Here is a 25,592-nt window from a genome sequence, read left to right on the forward strand (position 1 = left end):
TCACAGCACCCTCTGCGGGACAACCTTTTTAAATCATTTAAAATGTCTGTGGTGCTTCTAGGCTGTATATTTTGTGGTTATAATAAATAAAAAGAGCATTAATGTAATGTTTTAAAAGTAAAATGATATTTTCTAAGGTTAGAGAGACATTTTGGAGCTACAGTTGTGTGAAAATCTCTTTTCATGACCAGCCAAATCTAGTCGGGAAACTGCAATAGCTCTGTGTGAATTTATATTTAATCCATTTGAAAATTTTAAGTGAGGGAGAGTTGCGTGATCCGACAAAGACTGAGACTAACGAATGCAGTAGCTGGTGTTTGACCACAGAGGCAGAAGATATGCCGATTGTTATTACCACATGAACAATTTCAATACTTTAAACTGTGAACTTAACACCTGGATAAACAAACAACATTCTTATCCACATACACTGGTTTTCACCTGAAAATAATTGGTTTTGGTTTCATGTTTTTTCACTAAGGCACACGGAGGTTCTTTAATGTCAATGTTTTCTATAAATACTACTATTACTTCTGAAAGTATAGTCTCCTTAGTGAAATTCTCCTCATATTGTGAGTTTTTGGACTTTGTTAAGCCGGTGATAAGTTGAGGAGGCGTCTCTGGCCGGGCACTGGCTGAGTCACCCGCAGAATTCCCCAGCATGCTTGGCCAGCTATTATCAAGCACCTGGTAAACATGCAGACGAAGGCCAAACACGATTTACTGTGAGGCATTTGCTCTTCTCACCTCTTGTGACCTTGCTGTGTGTCAAATGCATTAAAGCCAATGCTAATCTTAATAGTGTTAATTAGGTTTCCTGCAGGTTTTAATGGCCACATTGTCAGGGGGAAAAAAAGACTTATAAAATTAAATATTAATCATCCGATAAGAACAGTAGAAATGAGCTTTTACGTTATTAATGGGAAATATATATGTTTTGGAAAAAAGTGAACATTTATCAGGAGTACATCTGATATATTTAGCATTGTAATCAAGAAAATAACTACTTTTTCACTACTTTACTTTGTAGAACTGAATATGTTTATAGTGAGTCTGCCGGTTGCCTCATATTCCAGTCATTAAACATTTATTTCATGATTTTGTGGTTCAAATGTGGGCAACTTCTATGATTGTTAGGGGCAAACGTGTGACTATGAGGTGAAGATCACTAGATAATGTTGAAATGCTGGCTCTTCAACCTTTCACCACAGAAATACAGACTTGGCTTTCTACGGTGTTTCAATCCAGGTCTGATTTTGAAATTTGCAGCGTCATAAACAAAATTTGAGCCGACCCTTTAAAAGCTATTCCAAACTGTCGCTTTCGAACTTTCAAAAGGCTTTACTGTATTTTTTCATTTCCATTTTCAAGAACGTCTCCTTCCACCTTCATTTCTATTTATCCTGAATAATAATTAAAAGAAAAAAAGTAGAGGCAACAAAAACAGACACTTTCTTTCAGTTTTCAACGATTAACCAGAGTGAGACCTTGTGGATAATGAAATGAATTAACAAAATAAGTGGGGTTTTTCCTTTCCTTTGATATTTGAAAATTAAGTACAAACACTGCAATTGCAGGGTTTTTTTCCCCCAGCAAAGCCTTGTGGGATACACTACACTTACTCAGTGATCTGTCTGTCTGTCACTGCTGTGTGAGGCGTCTGCGGTGCATTTTTTTACTAACCTGTCACTTTTACGACAAATACACACACACAATGAGTCCCTCATTAACAACCAAGTGTTTGTGTGTGTGTGTGTGTGTGTGTGTGTGTGTGTAGAGAAGAGAAGAGAAGAGAAGAGAAGAGAAGAGAAGAGAAGAGAAGAGAAGAGAAGAGAAGAAGAGTTCAGCTGCTTTTCGGGTCCTTTTTATTAAAGACCAGGCTCAGCTAAACAAACAGCACCTGAAAAACTTCAAACCTCCCGACAGCTGTCTGACTGCACACAGACAGACAGAGACGGCATGAGAAACACACACAGACAAATGGCAAATGGATTAACTGCCAACCGGGGCTGGCAATGTCGCACAGACAGGCAACAACAAACCAGTACAACCACGCTTCAAATATTTAATTGAATCCAAAAAAAAGAAAAAAGTTTGCCACGAGCGAGACACAAAATGGGTGCAGACGAAAAGAGGTGAAACGATTTCCTTATTAGATGAAATAGTAAGAGTGACATTCAAGCACTACAATGCTCTAATAAAGTCAAGAGTGAAGTCTAAAGGTGGGATGTCTGCACACTAACAAGGTGTGATGTTAATTACGATGACACTATGATAGTGATAGTGATGCTGATGATGACGACGGAGACAGATTAGGGCTCAGCTCTTGGCCGGCCAGTTTCAACTCACCCTTCTCAGCGCGCCCCATGTGAGCTGCGTCCAACAGGAGCAAAAGCAAAGAATAATAAGACAGAATTAGATTAGAAAGCACGCACGCACGCACGCACGCACACACACAGACCAGCACATGTACACAATGAGTAAGAAAGAGAGAGGCGACGTGTGTGTGTGTGTGTGTGTTATCACAAGTAAAATAACACTGCAACCAGCTGCATGTTCTCGGTGCTGAACCTACACTTTTGTTCTGGAAACAAAATAAATGTGTCCACGTGACCACAGCGTCTCTGAAGACATCTGATATTATCAATCTGTTTACGATGTAAATAGGTGTTGGAATCACAGGGTGCCTCACGATAGGATGGCTCGCGATACACAATAACATCACGATACAACGATTCTGTGATAATCAATATAGCGATACATCACGATATCTGTCTAACCGAAGGAAACTAAATCTCCGTGAAAAGTTAAAAGTGCAGGATTTCTCTATTTATTCACAACATAGAAAACAAAGGGCATGAAGTCCCTGTATTGAACGTGGATGGAGCATCTCTTAACAGCCAGGTAACTTCCACCCTCATTCATTTGAGCAGCGCCACCATAAGGACACATGAAGTAGTGACGCCTGGTGAGTAAAACCTCCTTTAAAGCGCCTTCATTTGGTAATTAAAATACCTATTCTAGATCACCAAGTCGATATTTTGACCCACCCCTAGATGTAAATCATAAATGAGACTATTCCAGACAAACTTTATGTCAACAAAAGTTTAGTCCCACTTGTAAATATTCTTCTTTTTATCGTGTCCCATGCACGTCCTATGTGCATAACATTACACTTCTTATATTACTCATAAAAACATGAAGCTGTTTTGCTTGAAGGCAAAAAGTGAAGTATTCAGTGTGGTTTGATGTTTTCTATGGCTCATTAGCAATAACACACTTTGTGGCAAAAATCCTCATTGTTTTGTGTCGCTTGTGTTGATGTAATAAAATACAGTGGCTATAAAAAGAAACGTTCAAGCTTTATTGTCTTGTCACATTAACTGCAACATTCGAGAAGTCTGGCGTCTTCTCCTTCAAAGAATACAGCGTCTCGTAAAGACTGTAAATATCTCGCTGAAATGGCCTAGAATTAATGTAAACACGCAGCTCAACAGCAGGGAAATGCATTATGGGGCCTCTCTGGAATAAAAGGAACCACAAAACAACTTCTCGTTGGGCACAAAATGCACGGTGGACATCTTTATTTTTAACCTTTGACAAACTAAACACATGTCTGACCTCGACCTTTGCCCTCTGCGTCACCCCACAACTGTGGTAACTCTAGAAACGATCATTTTCCCAAGACTTTCATCACCTGTCCGTCTCCCTCACACACACACAGACGCACACACCATCATCCACGCAAACACAACTGGTGCTGAGGCGGCTCGCATCTGCGTCTGTGTGAGTCAAAGAACGTGCATCTGTGTGTGTCTGCGCACTGTAATGTAATTAATCAGCTGAGAGTGTTGATTACTTAATCTGTCATTAGCCAGCCGTGTGTGTAAGACTCTGTGTGTGTGTGTGCGTGTGTGTGTGTTTGTGTGTGTGAGGGAGCGGTGTGTTGCGAGGCGCCCTCGCACCGACAGCTGTGACCAGAGCCAAACAGGGCAGAGCGGAGATTGATGATATTGGACTAATACCATCACTCATCAGGGATGTGATATTTCAGGGATTGTGGATTTGTTTTGGATGTGCTGCCTCCCCTCATTTCCAGTGGGACCGTGCCACCTTCTTGGTTCACTTCCTGCTTGATGACTAATGATTTACACACATCATCTCCACAGTACATTACGGTTAATAATGACCACAACATTAGATACAGGCGCGGCTGCCTCTTTTTATGTAAATGTTCCAGCTCGTGCAGAAAATGTGTGGATGGAAACAACAGAAAGCCTGACATTACTGCAGGAAAACATGCAGTGATACTGTATTAAAAACACCCCCGCTTTTATCATTGTGATTTGGTTACTGTTCACATTCAAATCAACATCAGCACCAGTAAAAGTACCTTCTATTTAGTACTGTTGGTGTAGAGTTTGGATAAAACCAAAAATACAGGTAAAAACTAAGTCCCAATATCTCAATTTTAACAAGTACTAACCAGAATAAACAAGCTGATGCATGACACATAAAGTTAATTTTATATAAACGGATATGACTCGGTCACTACCAGCGAAAGTACAGAGTTTGTTAATCCCAATCACTGCCAACATAACTAATATACAACAACACAAGGCCAATCAATATGGTTCATTATTGAACCAATCCCAAATATGCTGTTATTTGGGCAGTAAAAATCACGTCTGTGTGCAAAACGAAAGCAGAAAAAGTGCAGTTTCTCCTGTTTAATGCAACTTACCAGCCATTTAAAGTTTGTAAACTAAAGCTACAGTATGCAACCTTTGGTGATTGATTTTGCTATTACTAACAAGTCTCAAGTCTGGTCAAGAGGGGGCCGGTCTATAGCAGCGCGTCTGCTGTATGAGCTCAAACATATAATCATAATATCACAATAAAGATACTGATAATGAAGATGCTTGTTTTTAATGTGAAATGGTGTATCGTTCCCAACAATAACATTTACAATATCAAAAAAGAGAAATAAATCTAAAAGTAAGTCAAGAATAATGTGGACAACTGTAATTAAAACAGCAAATAACCTACATTTTATTGAAATCGCAATGCAGCCAACTACGATTTTCAAATTGCAGGAGGCAGAACATTTGTTAAAGTCCAAATATTTGTCAAAATGTCACTTTAGATTAATTATTAGCTTGCCCTTTACACGTCTTATTCCACGGACTGGAGAGATCAGATGTCGAAAATATCACACAGTAAATCATTATAAATATGTTTTTCGTATGAAAATGAGAATAAAGATGTCAAATCATATCGCAAATCCTGTCAAAAATAATCGCAATTAGATATTTATTGAAGCTCATTCAGCCCTAATTATTACTATTATAAAAATATGGCTCATAAACACACTGCAGTGTTTAAAGGAAGAGGAGGTCACAGGTCACGTTTTCTTTAATACATGATACTAAGTGGTGGTGGGCCACATGTAATCGATTGAGGGGGCCCACGTGTGGTCCGCGGGCCGCCAGTTTGACAACTCCGCTGTGCATTCTCCTCACAGTGTGGTGTAATGGAAACCTGTATCACAACCCGTGTCAATCATCTCTGTTGTTCTTCAGAACGCTCTGATGACACACAGAGTGTGGAAGTTTCTAAATTCACACAAACACACACATTTACACACTCGACGGGAATAAGCTAATGAATTTTCTCAACAGATTAATTACACTGCACATAGACTTCATCCCCCAAATGGATAAAGAAATGAGCCAGTACTTTCAAAGACTCTTTTCTTTTTCTTTAAAAAAAAGCCACTAGATTGAAATTGGTGGAAACACACTGGCTCTGGGCAAAGTGGCGTTTTATTTGAAGAGAAGACATTAAGACGGATCTGAAGGATGGCGGAGTGACGGCGTTACTTTTAACGAGAAAATAAATAAAGCGGCCTTTGATTTGACGCCATTTTACATGGCGTGCGTCAGAACGAAAAAAAACTAAATGAGAGACAAACATTTGTCTGTGTACCACTAAACTCCTCGGGGCTTTAAAGCATTGGCCTCTCTCTTTCTCTTTCAGTGACAGCAACACACACGAGTTGACACACACACACACACACGATGCATGACAGAGAAACACACACACACACACACACACAAACACACACTGACACATACATACTCCCTCCTGCTGTTTTCACAGTCTCTTGAGTGGAGGAGATGCCCACAGCCAAAAACAAATGGTTGCATTTCTCTCCACTTCCCCCTCCTCCCCCACTCCTCCTTCTTCATCCTCTTCTCCTCTTTCTCACTTTCACTCTCTTTCTCTCGCACCGTTTTCCCGGGGAAAACAGACCATTTCATCTCATCCTCCAAATGACGCTGAAAAGTAATTATAAATCAAGTTCAAACGTTCAAAAAAATGCTAAAAAAAAAAAAAAATGAAAATTTACAATTGTAATTAAAGCAGCTGCACAGCCAACGATTCGTCTGTGGAGACACTAATGGAAACGAATTTCACTTCATTAAGATTACACATGACGGAGGGGAATCTGTGTCACAACCCGATCAGAGAGCAGACGGATTTAGGGAAGTTGTCAAATTAACGTAAAAGCCCTTTTCTGTGAGACGAGCACTTTTGCGCGATAAGCCGAAACAAAACAGCCGTGATAAGAGGAGACACAAGACATATTTACGCAAATGCCACAATTTTACAGCTTTGCTTACAAAACTGGGGGGCGGGGGCGGGATTAGGAGATGATGACAGAAATGAGACAGTACTCGCAGAAGAGACTTGTCTTCAGATTGACTTTGTCAGGACGTGATGTCCAGCTCCACGTTCTCTTGTTAGCGACTGCAGAGTGAAACGGGGGCCGGTGCTGCGTGAGAACGTGCGTCTCTCCATGCCCTTCCTTGCTTCCTTCCTTCCTTTCCTTCCTTCGCTGCTGACTGTGGATCAAATCATTTGCCACTTTTTTTCCCTCTCGGGGTGACACTTCTTACTTCTCACTGGCTACGTTATTGATCTGCCCATTAACCCCCATCAGCCTCATCATCTCCACATTCTGGTGGAGTGAATAGACGCGGTCACAGAAGAAGAGCGGTGGTGCTGCTGCTGCTGATGATGTATAAAGAACATCTTTACCCTGCCCTGCTGCACTACTGTAGGTCGTCACGTGAGCGTGGGCTTCTTCTTAAATGCTGTCATTTTTCATGGGATTAACACTGTATGCACATTCCTTTGAAAGCAATTAAACATTTATTTTACCCCATATTTATAAAACCTACAAATGAGTGCTTGTAGAAGTATATTTTGTGCACAAACTACACTTTTTTATTCTGCAACAACCCCCGAAATCCTTGTTTACTAGCGGTAGACTAATTAATAAGGACAATTTTTTCAAACTTTTCATGATTTAATCAGGGTTACAACCAACAATAATTTCCAGAATTGGTTAATCTGTTGATCATTTTCTTGATTAATTGAGAAAATTGAGATATCAATGTGTCATTTCGTCCGTAAAGGTGATATGTTTGGAGGTAGATGTTTCCCAAAACTCAAATGATATCTTGATTCAGTTTTTAATGATGTATTTGTTATAATGAGCAAATAAATTTGAAATATTCACATTTAAGGGGCTGGAAATTGCTGGAAAAACACCCAAAGCGGATTAATTATCATAATAGTTGATGATATTTAGTGATCAATTAATTAGAGGTGCAGCTCTGTAGCTAATTACTTATTAATATACAGTAAGTGTACACTTGTGTGTCCCCAAAACACAAAAACCTTACATTTTCATCCACATGTGTGTGTAAAAAAGGTGTAATTTTTGAAGTGTAGTGTTTAAAATGGCGCACATTCCTTATTTTTACCATAAGTGTTGGTCAATACATCTTTATTTAAGGTTAAGTGTATCATGTGTTAATAAACTGTGATTGTGTAATAAAGAGAAAAGGCAAAAAAGAGAGAACAGCCAAACATATCAGAGAAAAAAAAGCCATTATATATCGGCCAGAGAAAAACCAGCATCGGTCGACCTCTAACCAACAACACTGCAGCTACTAAATCCAGCAAACTGATAACTTCACATGCAACTAGACGATCACTTCCCCCTAAATTTACAAACCCCTACTTTTGAATCCTTTTAAAAATGAATGTTTACGCATTGAGTGCACATTTTTATACATTGCAACACAACCAAGCCTTTATTAGCCCTGACTCTTAAACCAAAGACAAACCAAACCCTCCTCCCCCTCCTGCTCTGTGCGCTCTCCTCTATGGCATTTGCTTTCAAATTAACAGCACTCTAATTCCCAAAGAGGCCTCCAAGAAATTCCACACATTTGTTTCCCATAGGACCAAATGGCTACAATGGGGAGGGTGGAAGGAGGAGGAGTGAGGGTGATAGTTATGGGGTACAGGGCGGAGAGAGAGAGATAGAGAGAGGATGGGGCAATAAAATGCTCACAGATGAATAGGTAATTAATGTGTCATTTCTATGCAAATCATTGACGGGACCCACAACACTGACACAGAATCTTTCTGGTTATTTTTTCAGCACTTAAATGTAGCGTGGTGGTGCTGGTGAGGATGTGTCATTTAGTCTCTGTGTGGTTTTTGGGGGTCAACTTTCACACAGCTGTTTGAATGTGTGTGTGTGTGTATGAGAGAGAGAGAGAGAGACAGGTAGACGGAAATATAAGGCACAGGAGCCACGGATGCGTAAGAGACACACGGGTATATGGAGAGTGTGTTTGCATGCTGCAGAAAACACGGAAGGACTGCGTTTAACCCGCGTCGCATCGTCCCTGCTGCTGCTGCTGCTGCTGCTGCAACTTTTGCAAACGCATTCCGTCCCGCTGTGCGTTGGGGAGTGCATACGTGTTTGTGCAGAGCGAAAGCACTTCCCGAAGCAGGTTACTGTCCAAACTTGCGTCCGACAGCAGAGGCTTTCACGCGATCCACAAATAAAACAATGCAACGACAAGTTCAACCATGGACTCTGACGCACAGACACGGAGAAAAGTGCAATAACCGATCCCTCTCCCTCTCTCGCCTTTAACTTAAACCCCCAACACAGAGCGAGCACGATTCATTCAAGTGGTCAAAACATCGGCATCGACCAAAAAAACCATGAAACCAAACCATTAGGTTTTATTACGTGCCGCGCGCATAAACTTGGATGGATGCGTCGAGGATGATTTGCTTTGCAAAGAGCGCACAGGCAGGCAACCGACCATTTAATCCCACAAAAAAAGAAAGAAGAAGGCGCAACAAGACTTTGAACACATCAGAGATCAAATAACGCACAGACAGTACTGTGTGCAAGGGTGCGTTTAATTACGCACTGTCCACTACAGGGCTGGAATTAAAGTCTCCTAAAATGACGCACATCACTGCACAACATCATCACAGACGTGAGGATAAATTGTAATAAACGGGGTTTATGTTATAATAGGACTCATCTCTGTGGTTATACCTGCATAATAGAGTTACTAAGTAACGATCGCTGTGCAGCGGTAACTTTTTTCCCTTCCATCCAAGCGCTGCCCGTGGAGCTGCACGGCTTCATTCCTCGTCACACAACCCTTATCACACCACTTATTTATTTAAATAAGCATTAGTATGAAGCGATGCATGACAAGTTGCATGTGAACGCAGCTGATTTTTGTGTATTTTGTGTGTTCACTTCAGCTAGGCGTTTTTGGGATTTTAGCGGAAAATGCCGGCGCGTGGATTCCCGTGACAAAACTGAGCAGCTGTAACTTAAAGACTAAAGATTTTAAATAACATGTAAGTTTACAGTGTAACCTGGGACCGGGTTGGTCATTCGTGCAAGTAAACGCAACCTACTTGGCAAACAGACAGACAGAATTCAAACACTGGCTTTGAACGCACCACACGCACACACACGCGCACAAAAGGGGAGAAAATAAACCTTTTATCGTTTTTAATTGAGACAAAATGTAAGAAAACCCGCACGGAAAGTGAACGTCACGCACCCGAGTGGGCTTAAAAACAACACAGAAAGCGATACGTTCACAACTTTTCTTTCCACCGTTTCCCCTCACCTAAACACACCTGCGTGGAATTTGATACGCGAACACGATAAATGTGCTCCAAACTTTGGCTTCACCACAACAACAAAAAACACTCGGGAGAAACACGGAGAGGTGGTTCTTACCTGTCGATAGTTCCCCGGAGACCGTGGAGCAGACAACCAGGAGTCCCAGGCTCACAGAGAGTAAAAGTGTATCCATGTTTTTCAAACGTGGCTCTGTGTGCGACTCTGTAACAGTTTCCCTCCCGGAAAAGTTTGATTTTCGGCGACTCGCTCCGTCCCTCTCCTCCTGCGCGGCTCGCGTTTATGTCACTCTTCTCTCGGCTTGTTAGTATTCCTCCGGTTGTCGTGGGTTCAGTCGCTCCATTCTCTCCTTTCCTCCGCTTACTCTCTTTTCGCTTCCTACGGAGTCTCGCGGACACTACACTTTGTTTCACGCGGAGTGAAGGGAGCGAGAGAGAGAGAGAGAGAGAGAAAGAGGGCGAGCGAGAGAGAGAGGGAGGGAGGGAGCGCGAGCTCAGCAGGGAAAGAGCGTGACGTCACGAGGCAGGACTTGATTTAAAAATGTAAATTTCTAAGAAACAATGACAACATACAGAAGTGTATTAGGGCCACATGTAAGACATTGTTTGAAAGAAAGTAAAAGAACTAAATAAAACAGCGTCAGAATTCAACATTAAAGTCAGAATTCAACATTAAAGTCAGAATTACACATTAAAGTCAGAATTACACATTAAAGTCAGAATTCTGACGTTTTTTTACTGTAATCTCTGACTTCTTTCTCAGAATGCATGCTGTTTTATTATTTTTTTATTTTTTTCAAACATGTTTTTTTACACGTGGGCCCTAATACTCTTCTGTAGTAATGTCTGTTATATGTTTACCATTATGTACAATACACTGTAATACATATAACTGCATATCATAATAATATAATATCAATATTAGTGTTATATAAATGATGAGGAGTTAAACCAAAACAATCTTTATTTATATTCAACTTTGAGCAAAAGCATATTGACATAAAAACAAAAACATATTTCCAGACGCATCATAACCTCACACCTATGTGTCATTTGTCAAAAAACAACAAAAACAATGGCTTGTTCTTCCTCCGTCTCAAGGTCAAAAACTACAAAAATATTTATTATTTATCATATATATTACCGGCACAGTTAAAGGTAAGGTTAGAGATCCTGGACAGTTTGAATTCAAAAGTCCAAGCCCCATTTCTTCAGACTTCCCTCTGAAGCTAAGCCTCCAGAGCACAGCAACAGTAACTTCCTGTACTTTTCGGTGAAGCTAACTTTTTTTGGATACTTGTTCATCTGCCTTACCTTTAAGGCCATCTTTATTCAGATTACATTAAAACAGACTCGATCCTCATCAACAGACATATAGCTCTTCTCCGCTCTTAAGCACCACTCAGGACCACTTTTTTTCCACAGTGTCACACATTCACCGAGTCATACGCTCACTCATACAGTGCTCCGTTACCGCTGACATCTGTGCCCCAAGGATACTTTCATGCACCAAGCGGAGGAAACCAAGGACTGAACCACCGACCTTACTATTAGTGTACAGTCCACTCCACCTCCTGAGCCATAGAACACATCATGTCCTCCTCCTCCGGCAGATACAAAAAGGCTCCTTTTTCCATCTCTGAGAGAACGTTTGTGTCCATGTTTCTTTTCTGTAAATCTACCCATGAACAAGAGAAAGATTTCTGCAGGACAAAAATCATTCTCTGTGAAAGACGGCAACAAGCTCAGTGAGGCTTGGGTCTGCAAAGTCATCGTTGTCCACAGCCAGGGGGAACGTCTTTTTGATTTAAAGGAGACCTTGAGGACAACCGGTGGCCTTCAAACACTTGTTAACATTTTTGTGTTCAAACTTTCAAGAAACATCAAACTACTGGAGATCTCTGGTTGAAGAATGACCTCAAAAGTATAAACAGTTGTCGGTTACATTCAAGGGCTTTGGCAAAATGAGCCACATATACATTTAAATGCACAGTTTAATCAAGCTATGGCCTAAGACAGGCCATAGGTGGCGCTGTATGTCTCTATAAGCCATAAGCTAGTGCGTATTTAGTTTCCTATTGACCTTTATGTCACAGAAAAACAAACAGCAAACGCCAAGATGGATTATTCTGTGGTTCTGTATGTTTTGCACCTGCTGACACGTTAATCAGGATTAGATCAAACATGCCTCTTGTGGTTGTCCGAAGCCGACTGCCGACTAAGCGTATACATGCAAGAATAATCGGAGTATGAATCATATTATCCAGGTTTGAGTCATTTCAAAGACACAATTCTCCGGCTGTGTAACAAATATTGCTCTGCTACAAATACAAGAAATAAACGGCCCAAACATGACTCCGCTGAAATGCTTTTGCTGATTTTTATTTACATTTTTTGTGCATAGTGAAGCATGCAATGTATACATAGGATTTTACATTTTACATCTGTCCAATATTCTATGCTTCTTGCCCCCCACCCACCCCTGCTCTGCTGCTGTATACACCCAGTGCTCCCTCAGTCAGGTCTGATAGTTTTGATGCAGCATACATATAACGTTACATTGTTACATTGAGGCAGGATATTTACTTAATTTAAAACTAAACTATCTAAATATTCACAATTTAAAAAATGAACAATGTCCGAAAGTTCACACATATTTGTGGCCCATGTATTTGTGTTGGCAGCAGCCTCACTTTGCACCAGTGCAAAATGAAAACAATTCATTTGACCACATCTCACCATCTGCCGACACAGGTGACAGCCGAGCTTGTCATACCTGGGCGAGATAACATCATGACAGCTTTTCAAATAAAAAAATAGACAGAAGAAATGTTTTGATTTGGGACTCTGAAGAAAGAAGAAAAGCAGGCATGTACGAGTGAGGAACAGATGTGTTTTGTCTCAGTGTGATTTGTTTGTCTCGTGCCAAGACAAAAGGTGTGGACAATCTTCTCCACCCCAAAGTTTCTGCTTGACAGATTTTGGTCCCAGCAGAGACGGTAGATTCATTTTCAGGCCTATTTTCAGGTTAATTTGGTGCTAGTAATTGCAGGTGTTTTCCAGCTCAGGATACTGCGTCACATTTCTTTTTTTGTCCTCCCTCCCCCTGCCCCCCCCTCGCTTTAAACTGTGAATGTGCCGTCGTTTCACAGTGCCTGTGTGTGCCGCCATTAAAGAAAGCAGTGCGTCCACACGGATGCATCTGCTGAAGTTGCAGGTTTCACATTGTTACATGCAGTGTATTTTCTCACACACACACACATTGCTGTCATGCCATTCTTTTGTCTGCGCCGCACCGATGCAGGCAGCGTTTTCTTTCACAGCGCTGAGTACAGTGAGCATATACAGTGTCTCCTGTACCTTAAACCCAAAACAGAGTTTGCAGGGATTATATAGTGAACTCAATACATTTCTACATATATATACAGTATATATCTGTAAACACACTTGGCCCATATGTGAAATACAAGAGAATATAAGAGATGATTTTTTTCTTTATTCAGCCACTTTATTAGGTACAAAGGACATGTAAGAAAATGTGTGGTTTTCTGCTGTGTTAACTGTTTCTGCTTCAGGGTTTCATGTGTTGTGCATTCAGAGATTGTCTCTGTGTTACTTTGGATTTAATAATTCTAAAAAAAAAAAAGCACAGAGAACTGGATATTTTATTTTGTGTTTGTGTGGGAAAAACCCAGTAGATCAGCAGTTTTTGGAAAAACTCAGACCAGCCTGTCTAACAGCAACATGTTCATTGAAACTGTGTTTCTTTCTCATTCTGAAGCTTGATTTAACCAAGTTGCTGCCGTATGATAAACTGATTAAATATTTGCGTTGACAAGCAGTTGAACAAGTGTACCTAATAAAGTGGCCGGCGAATATACATCAGATGTGCAGTAAAGTCAATTTAAAGGTACGTTTTATTGTGTGTGATTGTTTTTACTAGTACCATTTTTCACCACAACGGTGAATGTGTAGATGTTTGCATCTCTCGCACTATTGTTTTGCTTCTATCTCTCACATCAGACTACACTCTTGTTGCAGCTCACATATAGCTTCAGGAAGCAAAAATCCGTCAGAGGAAAACATGGCAGGTCGTCATTGCTGTGGAACAACAGAACTGGCCGACTGAAAGTTAGTCTGCACACACACACACACACAATCTCCTGTGGTGGAAATGGATGACAAGCATAAATAGATTTTTTTTTTCTTTTTTTTGGAAACACCACATGACCTGTTCAACCCCCAGTGTAGGTACATTGTTCCCATGCAGGCAATTTCCCACAATCTAACCTGTCACAGCGCTGACTGGAACTCTCCAGTGCAGTTCTCAGACCAGCGCCTCCTCTATGATGGATTGCAGAAAAGACTCGCGTGTGTGTGCGTATGTGTGTGTGTGTGTGTGTGTGTGTGTGTGTGTGTTTTCTGCTGCAAGTCTGCGGACGGACAAGAACATAAATATCAGACAATTCACAAAATGACTCTCAGTGATGTATTTTTACATCCAATTTCAACTTCAACTCACTCCGGTATAATTTGCTAGTTCAGTAATGGAAAGGTGAGAGGTAAAATTGTGTTTGGAGTTTGTAAAATGGCAAAAAAAATATCCAGCTCAGCTTTGTAACAGGACAGAAAATTCAAGTCCTGTCCATTAAAACTGTGCTCGCTGCAGCGCAGCTGCAATCCAGCCCTGCACTCACTGATTACATCCCTCTACAACAACAGTCTGCTATGAATGTGATTACTCAGGATAATAGGCTCGTTTTACAGTACAATTCTTGCCTGTCATAATGATGCATAAGTTGAGCTCTTATCTTAAATGAATACAATTAGATGTAAGCAGGTCTGCAGGGTGGGGGCAGTGGTCAGAATTGGTGCCTAACAGCAAAAAAACGTTTGAGGATTGAATCCAGGTTCAATCAGGGCACGAATGTATGAGGAGTTTGCATTAGTGCTGTCACGCATTAAAGCAGCATTTATGTGTGAGTCAGGGTTCTCAAGGGTCTTTGACATCCTTGAAAATAACAAAAAGAAATTCAAGGCCCTAGAAAGTTCGGCCCTAGAAATGTCTCCCCTCGAGATGCAATTACAAGCAGAATTCAGTCTGTTCGGTTTTATTTGTATTACGCCAAAGTACAACATACATTATCTCAAGGCAGCGTACATAGTAAGGCAGAAGCCTTTACAATATTATTATAGAGAGAAGAGAAACCCAAGAGTTCACACAATGAGCAAACACTAGGCATCAGTGGAGAGGAAAAAAAAGCTCCCTTCTTCAACAGGAAGAAGTCTCTGACAGACTCACAGATGTGCGGCCATCTGCCTCGACCGGTTGGGGTGAAAGGACAAATGGGGGACAGAGTGGGGAAGTGGGATAGAGGCAAAAAAAAGAGCAAAGACAATTATAAAGACTGACTTGTCCAAGATTCCCAGGACAATCACTTGTCCAGATGCGGCGTGTGTTACAAATCCCTCCCAATTTAATCCGTGTCAGCACATTCAGTCTTTGAATTTGAGGGAACTGGTCTTGAAAAGTCCTTGAATTTGATTGCAACCAACGTGTGGGAACCCTGGGGAGTCCACCGTAGTTGTATCGCTTACATTCACAAAATCTCAGTTTGCCTTGGTTGGTGAGCTGTAGAGACATCCTCCCTCCTCGGACCCTCAATTCAGGAAAGGAAAAAGGTCATTCTTCCACGATGACACGCAATAGACGCCACGTGCAGAGCGACAAAGAAACTCATGCACAATTATGACAGTATTGTTGGGGTTTCTCTTCTTACCCAGGCTTCCTCTAACCATCCAAACACAGGCAGATTGGACTGTTTTTTTTGTGAATTTCATCAAAAACAGCACAGTCCCTGGCAACAGCTCCACCCATGATCCTTTAAAACACAAGTGTAGATGGACATACACCAAAGAAGTTCATTCTGTCTACGTGACGTTGTATTTTCTTCCGAGCATCATTTAATGACTGGTGAGTCTGCAGTTTTCAGCCGCTCCAGTGGGAGACTTCTAGTCTTGCCAGTATCGACCAGTTGGTCTCAGTCTGTACTCTCTGCAACTGATGGACAAAGCACTGTCACACATTTTTGTTGGTGGAGTTTGCCAGCTTTGATCACCCCCGTCTTTTCCTGCAGCACCACCAGGGGACGAAATGTAATAAACTTCACCCCAGGACTCCAGCCTTAGTCGTGCTTTGTTTTTAGCCTTATTGAGTATTGAATAGTAGCATTTGAACACAATAAAATGGGACGTGAACACGTTAAATCACCTTATCTCCATTGATATTAGAGCCACATCACTTTATTGTGTCAATTAAAGCAAACACGCAACAAATCCTCGTCCCTATTCCAGCACGGACGTGCCAACGTGTCTGCGTCAGGTTCAGGTTACGTTCAGAAAGCCGAATTTTGCAAATAGCACGTTATGTTTTGCTTATGTTTTTAAAACAGATGCATTATGACAAATGGCAGCAGCATGTGCTTTCATTGCTAAACTTTTTTTCAAGTCTTGCTTTCAAGTCAAAACTTGTAGTTTTTTTTTTTTTGTCCAAACCAAAGAAAAAGGTCCAGATCAAACGGAATCTGGGAAAAACTAACGGGGCATCGGGGAATAAGAATTCATGCTCTTGATTTAGAGACAATCAAAGTATGATAGACAGATACAACAAATCAATGCACAGCTCCTTTGTTGTATGCTGTATATTGATTTGTGCTCCTTTGTTAAGAGCGTCCGTGTCAATATGTGTCGATGGGCTTTTTTTTCAGAATGAATGCGACGTACCGAGCAGAGAAATTCACCTCGGGCACCGCGCTGGACTTGGAATTATTTTTGGACGAGGACACTGTACCCTTGTTTTAAGTTTGTCCTCCTTAATGATGTGACATCAGTAAAAGCCTCCACAGATGTGACACATACGAAGGTAAGCCGGTTCACCGCCGATCCGCCTCGCTCATCGTTTCTTTCCTGTGAGTTTGTCAGTCGGATTAAAGGTGAAAAAAACAAAAAGCGAATGTGAAAACATTCTGAAGGACAGACATGGCAAATACAAAGGAGACATACAAAGTAACGCATAAATGGAGGTTTATTTTGAAAGAATCATCCTGTTGAACTGGTTTTTGAGAAATAAATTACCTCTGGCAACAGAACGAGAAAAAGAAAATGAATTTCAATGAAGCTTTGACTCTGAAAGATCACAATTTCAGGTATTTTATTTGATTCATAATTCATATTCAACCTCTTGTGTGTGAGAGAGAGAGAGAGAGAGAGAGAGAGAGAGTGTTATTCAATAGATTTTTCAAAACCTACACCAGTGCCACTTTTGTACGCCGCACAGTTGCTCTGGACAGTCGCTGTACGCTCGACGTGACAAGGCTGAAGTCGTCAGTCACAAGTCTCTCACCAATGAAAGCATCTGATTAAAAAATATTTTCCTTTCAAAAGCTGCGCCCAGAATTTAAAAGAAAAATGTTCATTTCAGACCTCGTAAATAGCGTGGCATAATATGCAGTACCTTTAAAAAAATAATTTATATTGTAGAGATTTTTGCCAATGTGTCGCTACCTTATTTGAGTGTGATTCACAAGAGGAAAGGACAGTACAGGAAAGGAAAGGAAAGGAAAGGAAAGGAAAGGAAGGAGCGGAATGGGACAGGATGGGAAGGGAAGGGAAGGGAAGGAAAGGGAAGGGAAGGAAAGGGAAGGATCCTCTTTTGCGAACCTTCGTGTTAACACACACACACACAGATTTAGAATTTGGTGTCTGTGTGTGAGAGATATGTGTGTTCATATTCAAGGTCGCAGCTGTGGTATGTGTGTGTGCGTTATTTCTCTCACGCACACTCAGGTCTGCAGTATGCAACCTGGTGTGGGAGTGTGTAAACACACAAATATGCACTTTCACATGCGCTGACAAACACATGCACACAATTACTTCGAAAACATAGCTGGAGCCAGTTTTTCAGCTCATCCCTGTGTGTGTGTGTGTGTGTGTGTGTGTGTGTCAGCCCGGGTGCTTGAGCTCACTGGTGTGGGCAGACGCTGCAGAGTTGCTCAACTGCCGTTTGAGACAAACTTAATGTGTTTTTAATTTGTTTCAATGTACAATTGTAAAATTGTAAAATTTTCGTTTCGTCCTTTTGCCTTAACATGTACATACAAAGCGTTTGAAAGCTATTATTTAATATGAGAAGGAAGACGTTGCTCAGTCTCTGAACCTGAGCACTTGACATTGTGCCAACTCGCCTGTCAATCAAAGTCGACAAAGCATCGATTCATGACTGTTTTCCACAATAATCTGCACTAAAACATGGAGGAAATAACTCCTACTACCAATAAAACAAGATAGTAGAACTGCTCTTATGTTGCAGGGAATTATTTGAAGTCATTTATGTACATGTTATTGTACCAGCAGCCACTTTATTAGGAACAAGTTATATCTTGTCATACAATCACATGAAACGACATGGTTCTCAGTGTCCGTACTGAAAAAAACAAACAACTGCTGATCAATTTGGATTTTAAGGCACGAGCATCTCCAAGGTTTGGAGAAAATGTTCTGGAAAGAGAAAATATCTAGTGAGCAGCAGTTCTCTGCGCAGAAATATGGTGTTGATGCCAGAGGTCGGAGGAGAATGGGTTTGAGATGATAGAAGAAGCCACAGTAAATCAAATAACCACTGCTGTTACAGCCAAATTGGGTCTCCGGGTGTACCTATTAAAGTGGCCGCTATCAGAGTGCATACACACGCTGATAGAAATCACACTGCTTTGTGCAGCACGGACAAAACTGCATTGTATCATCAAAATGAAAGCGCACAAATGGTTACAGTTTGCTTGCCCTGCGCTGGTCATGCAGGAAGAATGTATAATTAAATGGGAGCATCGGTGGTTCTCTCTGGGTACGCAGTCCAAAAACATGCAGATAGGAGCTGTTTGGTCCACTTTAAACGGACCAGAGTTTGTTTCCTCACACAGTCCGCTCCATTTGGTCAGGTGCGAAAGCTGCAGTTGAATTTGCACAAGTCATTTTCTCAATATTTCATGTTCACACCTTTTTGTTATTGTGCGTGTCCTTGCGCGTGTCGTTAAATGCTCCACACATACTTGGAGTGTTAGTCCATTTTCCGTCAGACGGCTCATAAAAGGCTCACACACACTTTGTTTTATTCTTTATTCAGAACAGCAGTTCTGATAAAAAAAAAAAAGGAAAACGGAGAAAAAGCCATGGCCTTGATTTAAAGAGATAATCTGCAATAACGTTATTGTGATGTGTTGCATTTTATTGTCACTCTCTGCGTTAACACTGACCTTGACTGTTAAGAACAGCAAGCGCAGGAAATGGAAAGCTTCCATTAAGCGACTACAGGTGGACGTAAAAAAAAAACAAAAAACAAAAACAGCAAATGTTTGCACTAAATCACAGGCTATATTTACCACTTGTTGCTTTAAATGATGTCTTGTTCTATAAGCAGAGCAGCAGCTGCTGTACGCAGCTCTAGAATCAGCATTATCACAGAACACTGTGAGTGTGTGTGTGTGTGTGTGTGTCCATCTTGGCCTATAAAGCTGGCGATGCCCACTTGTTTGATCTGCTGTTACCATGGTGATGCCAACAATGCCAGGCCAACACCATGTGGTCGCTATGGTAACGGTCCATGTTTTTTTGGCTGAAGCTGGTGAGCCAGGTGTACCTGCCAGCTGGTTATGACAGGTGGATGGTGGGAGTGTGCGTGTGTGTGTCTGTCTTCATGAGGACGACTTGAGTTACAGACCTTTATGAGGACACTGAAGACGTTCCTCACAACTTACAGGGGCGATTTGGGGATGGAGACTTGGTTTGGGGGTCTGTTGGACCGGGGTTAGTCTTGGTGTTGGGATTACGTGTGATTTATTTTAGGTTAAGCGGTGACAGGTTGCAATTTCCTCACTTGCACGACCATTGTGTCGATCAGTGGTGTCAGGACTTGTGCGTGAACATGAAACAAATTCAAAACCAAAACCAAAACATTGCTCCCATGACACCCATGAAGGAACCATAATGCCACAACGAATGTGAAGTACGACTAAGAACCCGGCTGACTTATCGTGTCATGTCTTGGGTGAATTTTTTTGTTTCCTTTTGTTCCGAAAGGATCCGATGGACGCCAGAGTCGACAGACGACACTGTTGAAATAGCTCCACATATGCAGCACTATATGCGGGTCCTCGCGCTGTCTGATCAACCACTTCAGACTATGATTCAGCTCAAGATGCTGTGATCGTCCTGATAAATTATGTAACGGCTGCTGCTGCACTCGACTGTTGTGAACTATAGACTCAAGTTTTATTTCACACTCTGATACAAATCACTGTATATCTCCATACCATTTACTAACTGGTAAATGTCAGGACATTCATTCATTTATTCATTCATTCATTCATTTATTCATTCATCGTCTACCACTTAATCCTCCAAATGAGGGCTGCAGGGCTGCTGGTGCCAATGCCAGCTGACATAGGTGGATCTTGGACAGGAAACTGGAGAAACCACACACACACACACACACACACAAACTCCGAACTCCATACAGAAAGACCTTGACCAAGATGCGACCCAGTGACCTTCTTGAGAAATGTTGTTCTGTAAGCCGTGCTTTTCCGTCATGGTACAGTTGGGTTTGGAACGGTAAAGCCCTCGGTCAGGCTTGCGTTTTGACTGAGAACAGTACCTTTACTTTGGCGGAGGGTGCGCCGTGCCCGATGGCCGCGTCGGCGAGATACGGAGCGCGGCGTTGTACCAGTGTACCGACAACAAACAACGACATTGAACGCAGCACAACGGACAACAACATGACGGAGCAGCTGGTTTTTTTCTGCTCACTTTTTGTAGTCAGTCTCAACACAGAGAATAGACTGTGGGGGTTGAGGAAACAACCAATCAGCTGACTGTCGTAGGTGTAGCTCCACCCACACTGTACCGTATCATTACTCTAGTACCCCTTGGGAGGGTTAACGAAAAATGAGTCTGGTTGAGGGCCAGTTATTTTGGCACTATTCCTAAATCCTGTACCGTACTGAGCTGTTCCGCTTCTAACTGATAAACCTGTAAACCTTTAATGGGGCCCTTGGCAGTGTGCCATGGACTCCCAGAGGTCCCTGAGCCCCCATTTGAAAACCACATCCTTAAAGGATCTACCCTACTGTGACCAGTTCAGTTCATGTGCATTTTGGAAAATGTACTGCCCTGCTGTGATCGCAGTTTGCTGTTGTCTCTCCACTGGAGGTTGGCGACCGGCCACGCGGCATCTATCATCTCTGTCGTTTTCATGGCAACGTCCCACCGACAAAGACTTGGGGGGTTTTCAGCAGAGGAGGAGGAGGAGGAGGAAGAAGAAGAAGAAGAAGAAGCTTCCCCCCTACTTTCCCAACGTAGTAAATAATCCTGGGGATCGTTGAATTGTGACCAGCTCATTGCCACACCTGTGCTTATGATGCAGAAAGTGTCCAGCTGCAGCCTTGCAGACCTGACAAACCACCCCCTTCATCATGTGCAGCCCATAATCTGTTTTGCGAGCGCTCGCTATGATGAAGCGTTTTACAGTGATACATTTTTGTTTGCCAAAAATGCCGTAAGAAAAAAAAAGCGAGCGCTGGGGCCACAAATAAAAACATATTCCGAGAATAACGCGGAGATCTCTTTTTGCATCTTTTGTATTTGAGAAACTTTCACTTAACTTTTCTCAAACTAATGTGCTGTTACCGAGAGGAAACTGATTTCATTTTGTTTTATTAGCGGTAGACGACACATGGGCCATTACAAAGTGTTTTTATCCATTTGCTTATTGACTGTCATTTTTCCTAAATCTATGCTTCCACTCTGCATGACAGCATCGGGGGAAATGTGTACATGGTGTAGTATTTGTATTTGTTTCCACGTATAAAATAAAAGAAATTAAAAGACACAAAACACAGTCAGTGAGAATATGAACTGCCCAAAAACCCTTAGCTTAACCTTACACTTCAGTAGGGGTGGAGGCGATTTGACCTTAAAACAACAACAATATCCTCATGTGGAGGATAACGCGATATCGTGACAATAGTTTACAGAATTTCAAAATAAAAGTACCGTGTTTTAACATGCAATAATATACAGTTCACAATAAAAACTTATTTATGATGCATAATTAATCTAATCTAGAGTTTATGACCTCGGCTCTAGGGGCTTGAAGATTGGAATTCCCCATGATGGTAGCTCAGTGGACAAGCGAGTTGTCTTTGAACTGGATGGTTGTGGGTTTGATTCCCGGTTCTGCTGGCCGATGTGTCCTTTGGGCAAGTCACTTAACCGTAAGTTGCTCCTGATGGCTGTCAAAAACAAAGCTTTGGTATATACCAACAAGCCCAAAAAAGGGTACGTTAAACTACCTTTAAATAGTAAAATAAAGTATAAATACACAAACAGAACAAAGCTGTTTGAAAACAGAAATTTTGTTTTGAAATGATCGAATTAAAACCACCGATCTCTCATATCCTGTGCATTTCGTGGCATCAAGATTATTTTTGAGTGAATAATGTGGTGGTTTATGAATAATGAGCGTGTCCCAAAGTCGGGGTCATGAGGTTTTAATTGACATTCACAGCAGGTCAGGAAGGACGGGCTACATGAGGAATGACATCGAGCTCTGGGAACCTGCAAGTTTGCTCTTGCCAGAGGAGGTGTGTGTGTGTGTGTGTGTCTGTGTGTGTGTGCGTGTGTGTTGATACGTGCACACTACAAACATCCCCCTGTTCTCGATGTGTGTGTATGTGTGTGTGTTTGCCCGTGGAGAGAAGGGGAGGTAAATTCATATCAGAGTGTTTTTGCTACAGGCATGGTAATTATGGCAGTTTTTAATAACTGTGCTTTATAATCATTTAGCGCTGATGATGCGCACACGTTGTGCACACACACACACACACACACACACATCTCTTGAGGCACTAATGAATTTAGATGTGATAGGCACTGAAGCTGATCTTAAGGGAGCGGAGAAAGGTAGAGACTGAGAGCGAGAGAGCGAGAGAGAGAGATGGATAAAGAGAGAGAAAGGCCACGAGAAATAAGAGAGATATAAAATAACCAGCCATGCATGTAAATGTTACACTTTTATTTTTTGTCTGAGCTTCACCAGATTCTGATACCATGGGAAAAACTTCAGATTTTAATATAAGGTGCAAATTTATACCCGAGGAAGATTAACTGACCAAATTATCAACATGTGATCGTGTAAATATAAGGTTTGAACTGAATATTTCACAATTAAATACGTCATTATCATTTCACTGTGCTGTAATTGTACTACAATTGAAAAACAAATTTGTGTTTTATTGTAAAAAAAAAAAGAAGAAAAAGGCGTGGCTATTACAGGAACTTGCACGGAAATTTGATTTTAACCTTTAAATGCAGCATTTATACATGAAAATACTGATAAATCACAGTAATATACTGTATGGCATGTAGGTACTGCATAGTAACAATACAATACAGCATTTATTCAAAGAAAATACTGCTGAAACACAGTAATATACTGTATGGGATATATGTACTGTGAGGTTACAGTAAAATACTGCTAAATTCCAGTAATATTTGGCGTATCTATGCAGTTGCAGTGAATAGACATCACTTTATTGTTAATTTACTATTAAATGAAACAAACTACGATGAAAATAAAGTATTTATTACACAGTAATGTACTGTAAACATGCAAAGTGTACTTTGCTCTTAAAGTAATGTAACTCCGGGCCGGGTCATTTATTGGGATTGTAACATGAGAATATTTTACAGTGCACGTTACGATGCTGATCACGTGTGAAGTCACCGTCAGATGTCGCCACAGTGACGGTGACTTGTTTACTTCTCTCCTCCACCCTGAAAATGAAGATGTTTGGATAAATAAAGCAGGTTTATCTCCTCTCCTCTCCTCTCCTCTCCCCTCCCCTCCTCTCCTCCTCTCCTCTCCTTTCCTCTCTCCTCCTCTCCTCTCCTCTCCTCTCATGGGTTTAGACAGGTACTGAGCGTGGCAGAGCTGAGTGAATTGGTTGCTGAGATGGGTCATTAGCTTTTCGCCCTCTCCATCGATCTGAGGAGATGTGGGAGAGGGGAGAGAGGGAAAAAAAAAAAGGGGAGAGCGACAGACGGAGGGAGAGGGAGACGGGACTATCGTCGTGCCTTTAAATTGAGACAATTGCACAGAATCAAAGCCTGAATGGAGTGACCACAACAGCATTGGCCAGAGTAAATGGATTAAAGTGTCTGGAATGCTTTGTTTTAACTTAATGTCACAGGTCCAGTGAGCGGCGCTGCTATGGGAGCCATTTTGTGCCGGTGTCTGAGTAAAGGCAGACAAATTCCGTTTATTTCTGAACACACAGAGTGCGGCGCGAGAAGGAAAATCTGTAAAACAGGCAAAGAGGATTATTTTAGTCTCCGTTATCCGGCTAATCAACTGAGCCGAATTAATGAACTCATTCTGAAGTAGAAGTAGTGAATGTTATTTTAATTAATTTGTGGAAGCGTTGCAATTCTCCTGCCAGTGCATTCATTTAAAACCGCTCTTATTCCAGCATTGATGATTTCCCATGTCCTCTTTTTTATCCCCCCTTTCACCCCCAAAAGTAATTTTTTCCTCCAACAGTTTCCACATCGCTGATACATGCGTTCCTCTGTGTATCCACCCGTTTGTCCGTCCACCTTTGATGGAAACTCTTTCAACTCTGGGTTTTTTTTTTTTTAAAAACGCCCTCAATCCACATCGCTCAGCCTCTTCCGCCATCTTAACAGCATGTGACGTTACCGCCTCGGCGTTCTAACGGGCTGTGACATCACCGCGGCTGTGTTTATTGATTAAAACACTGGCAGCCTTCAGGAAGTCGAAATAAGATCCCAATCCAATCACGGCTCTACTTAATGGCATTAGTAGCTGCCATTGGCTGGCTTGTTGCTCAGTAACCTGATTAGCAGTAAAGCAGTTTGATGTTGATGAGATTTGCTCTTATTGGTGTCTGATCAGATTACATCAGGGATGCAGGTGCACACTTACGCCAACACTTTTCAAAGGCGCAGGTAGATATTAAGAGATATAGAGAATCTGGATCCTTCTGCTGCCTGAAAACCAACAGGCAGACATGGTAAGATGATTGTAGGAGGAGGAAGGAGCAGAATGATGAGTAGAACGTCTTGGTTTTGGCCCAACGGTGAGTCATCGGATGTTTAAAGTCTGCGCCCAGAATGATTCCGTTAAAGCTGCTGATTTGAGGCCCAACAGCGAACTGGAACAGGGAGATAGAAGGCGAGAGATTTAGAGCTCCTCGGATTCCAGGCTCCGCAGTAACGTCGACGACATCAATCTCCGGGGCGGAAAAACTCCATCAATCCTCTGGAATTGATCCACTTGGAGCGGAGAGAGGTAAAAGCTGAGCGGTAAAAAAACTCCTCGCCGTCCGAGCCATACATGCACTTTAACATCAGCGGTGGGACTTTGGTTTTTTTTAACCAGAGGATTAAAACGTGTCAGTTAACTCGGTTGT

At 41.6% G+C, this 25,592-nt stretch overlaps 1 protein-coding gene across 21 annotated transcripts in view; it reads right to left on the reverse strand.

Moving 5' to 3' along the window:
• ptprk (protein tyrosine phosphatase receptor type K) overlaps nt 1-10,466 on the reverse strand; it is a 112,267-nt gene extending 101,801 nt beyond the window's left edge. For 20 of the 21 annotated variants that reach the window (XM_044048707.1, XM_044048705.1, XM_044048703.1 and 17 more), the window contains exons 1-2: nt 10,148-10,466; nt 2,350-2,373 (exon numbers count right to left, since the gene is read on the reverse strand). In XM_044048707.1, the coding sequence (XP_043904642.1) occupies nt 2,350-2,373; nt 10,148-10,223 (100 nt within the window). In that variant the 5' untranslated portion in view covers nt 10,224-10,466. The remainder of the gene's footprint in view (nt 1-2,349; nt 2,374-10,147) is intronic. The other variant, XM_044048691.1, reaches the window with a different exon arrangement.
• Between the last annotated feature and the right edge of the window lie 15,126 nt (nt 10,467-25,592).

Source organism: Solea senegalensis, linkage group LG17 (genome assembly GCF_019176455.1).
Source record: "Solea senegalensis isolate Sse05_10M linkage group LG17, IFAPA_SoseM_1, whole genome shotgun sequence".
NCBI classification, from domain to species: Eukaryota; Metazoa; Chordata; class Actinopteri; order Pleuronectiformes; family Soleidae; genus Solea; species Solea senegalensis.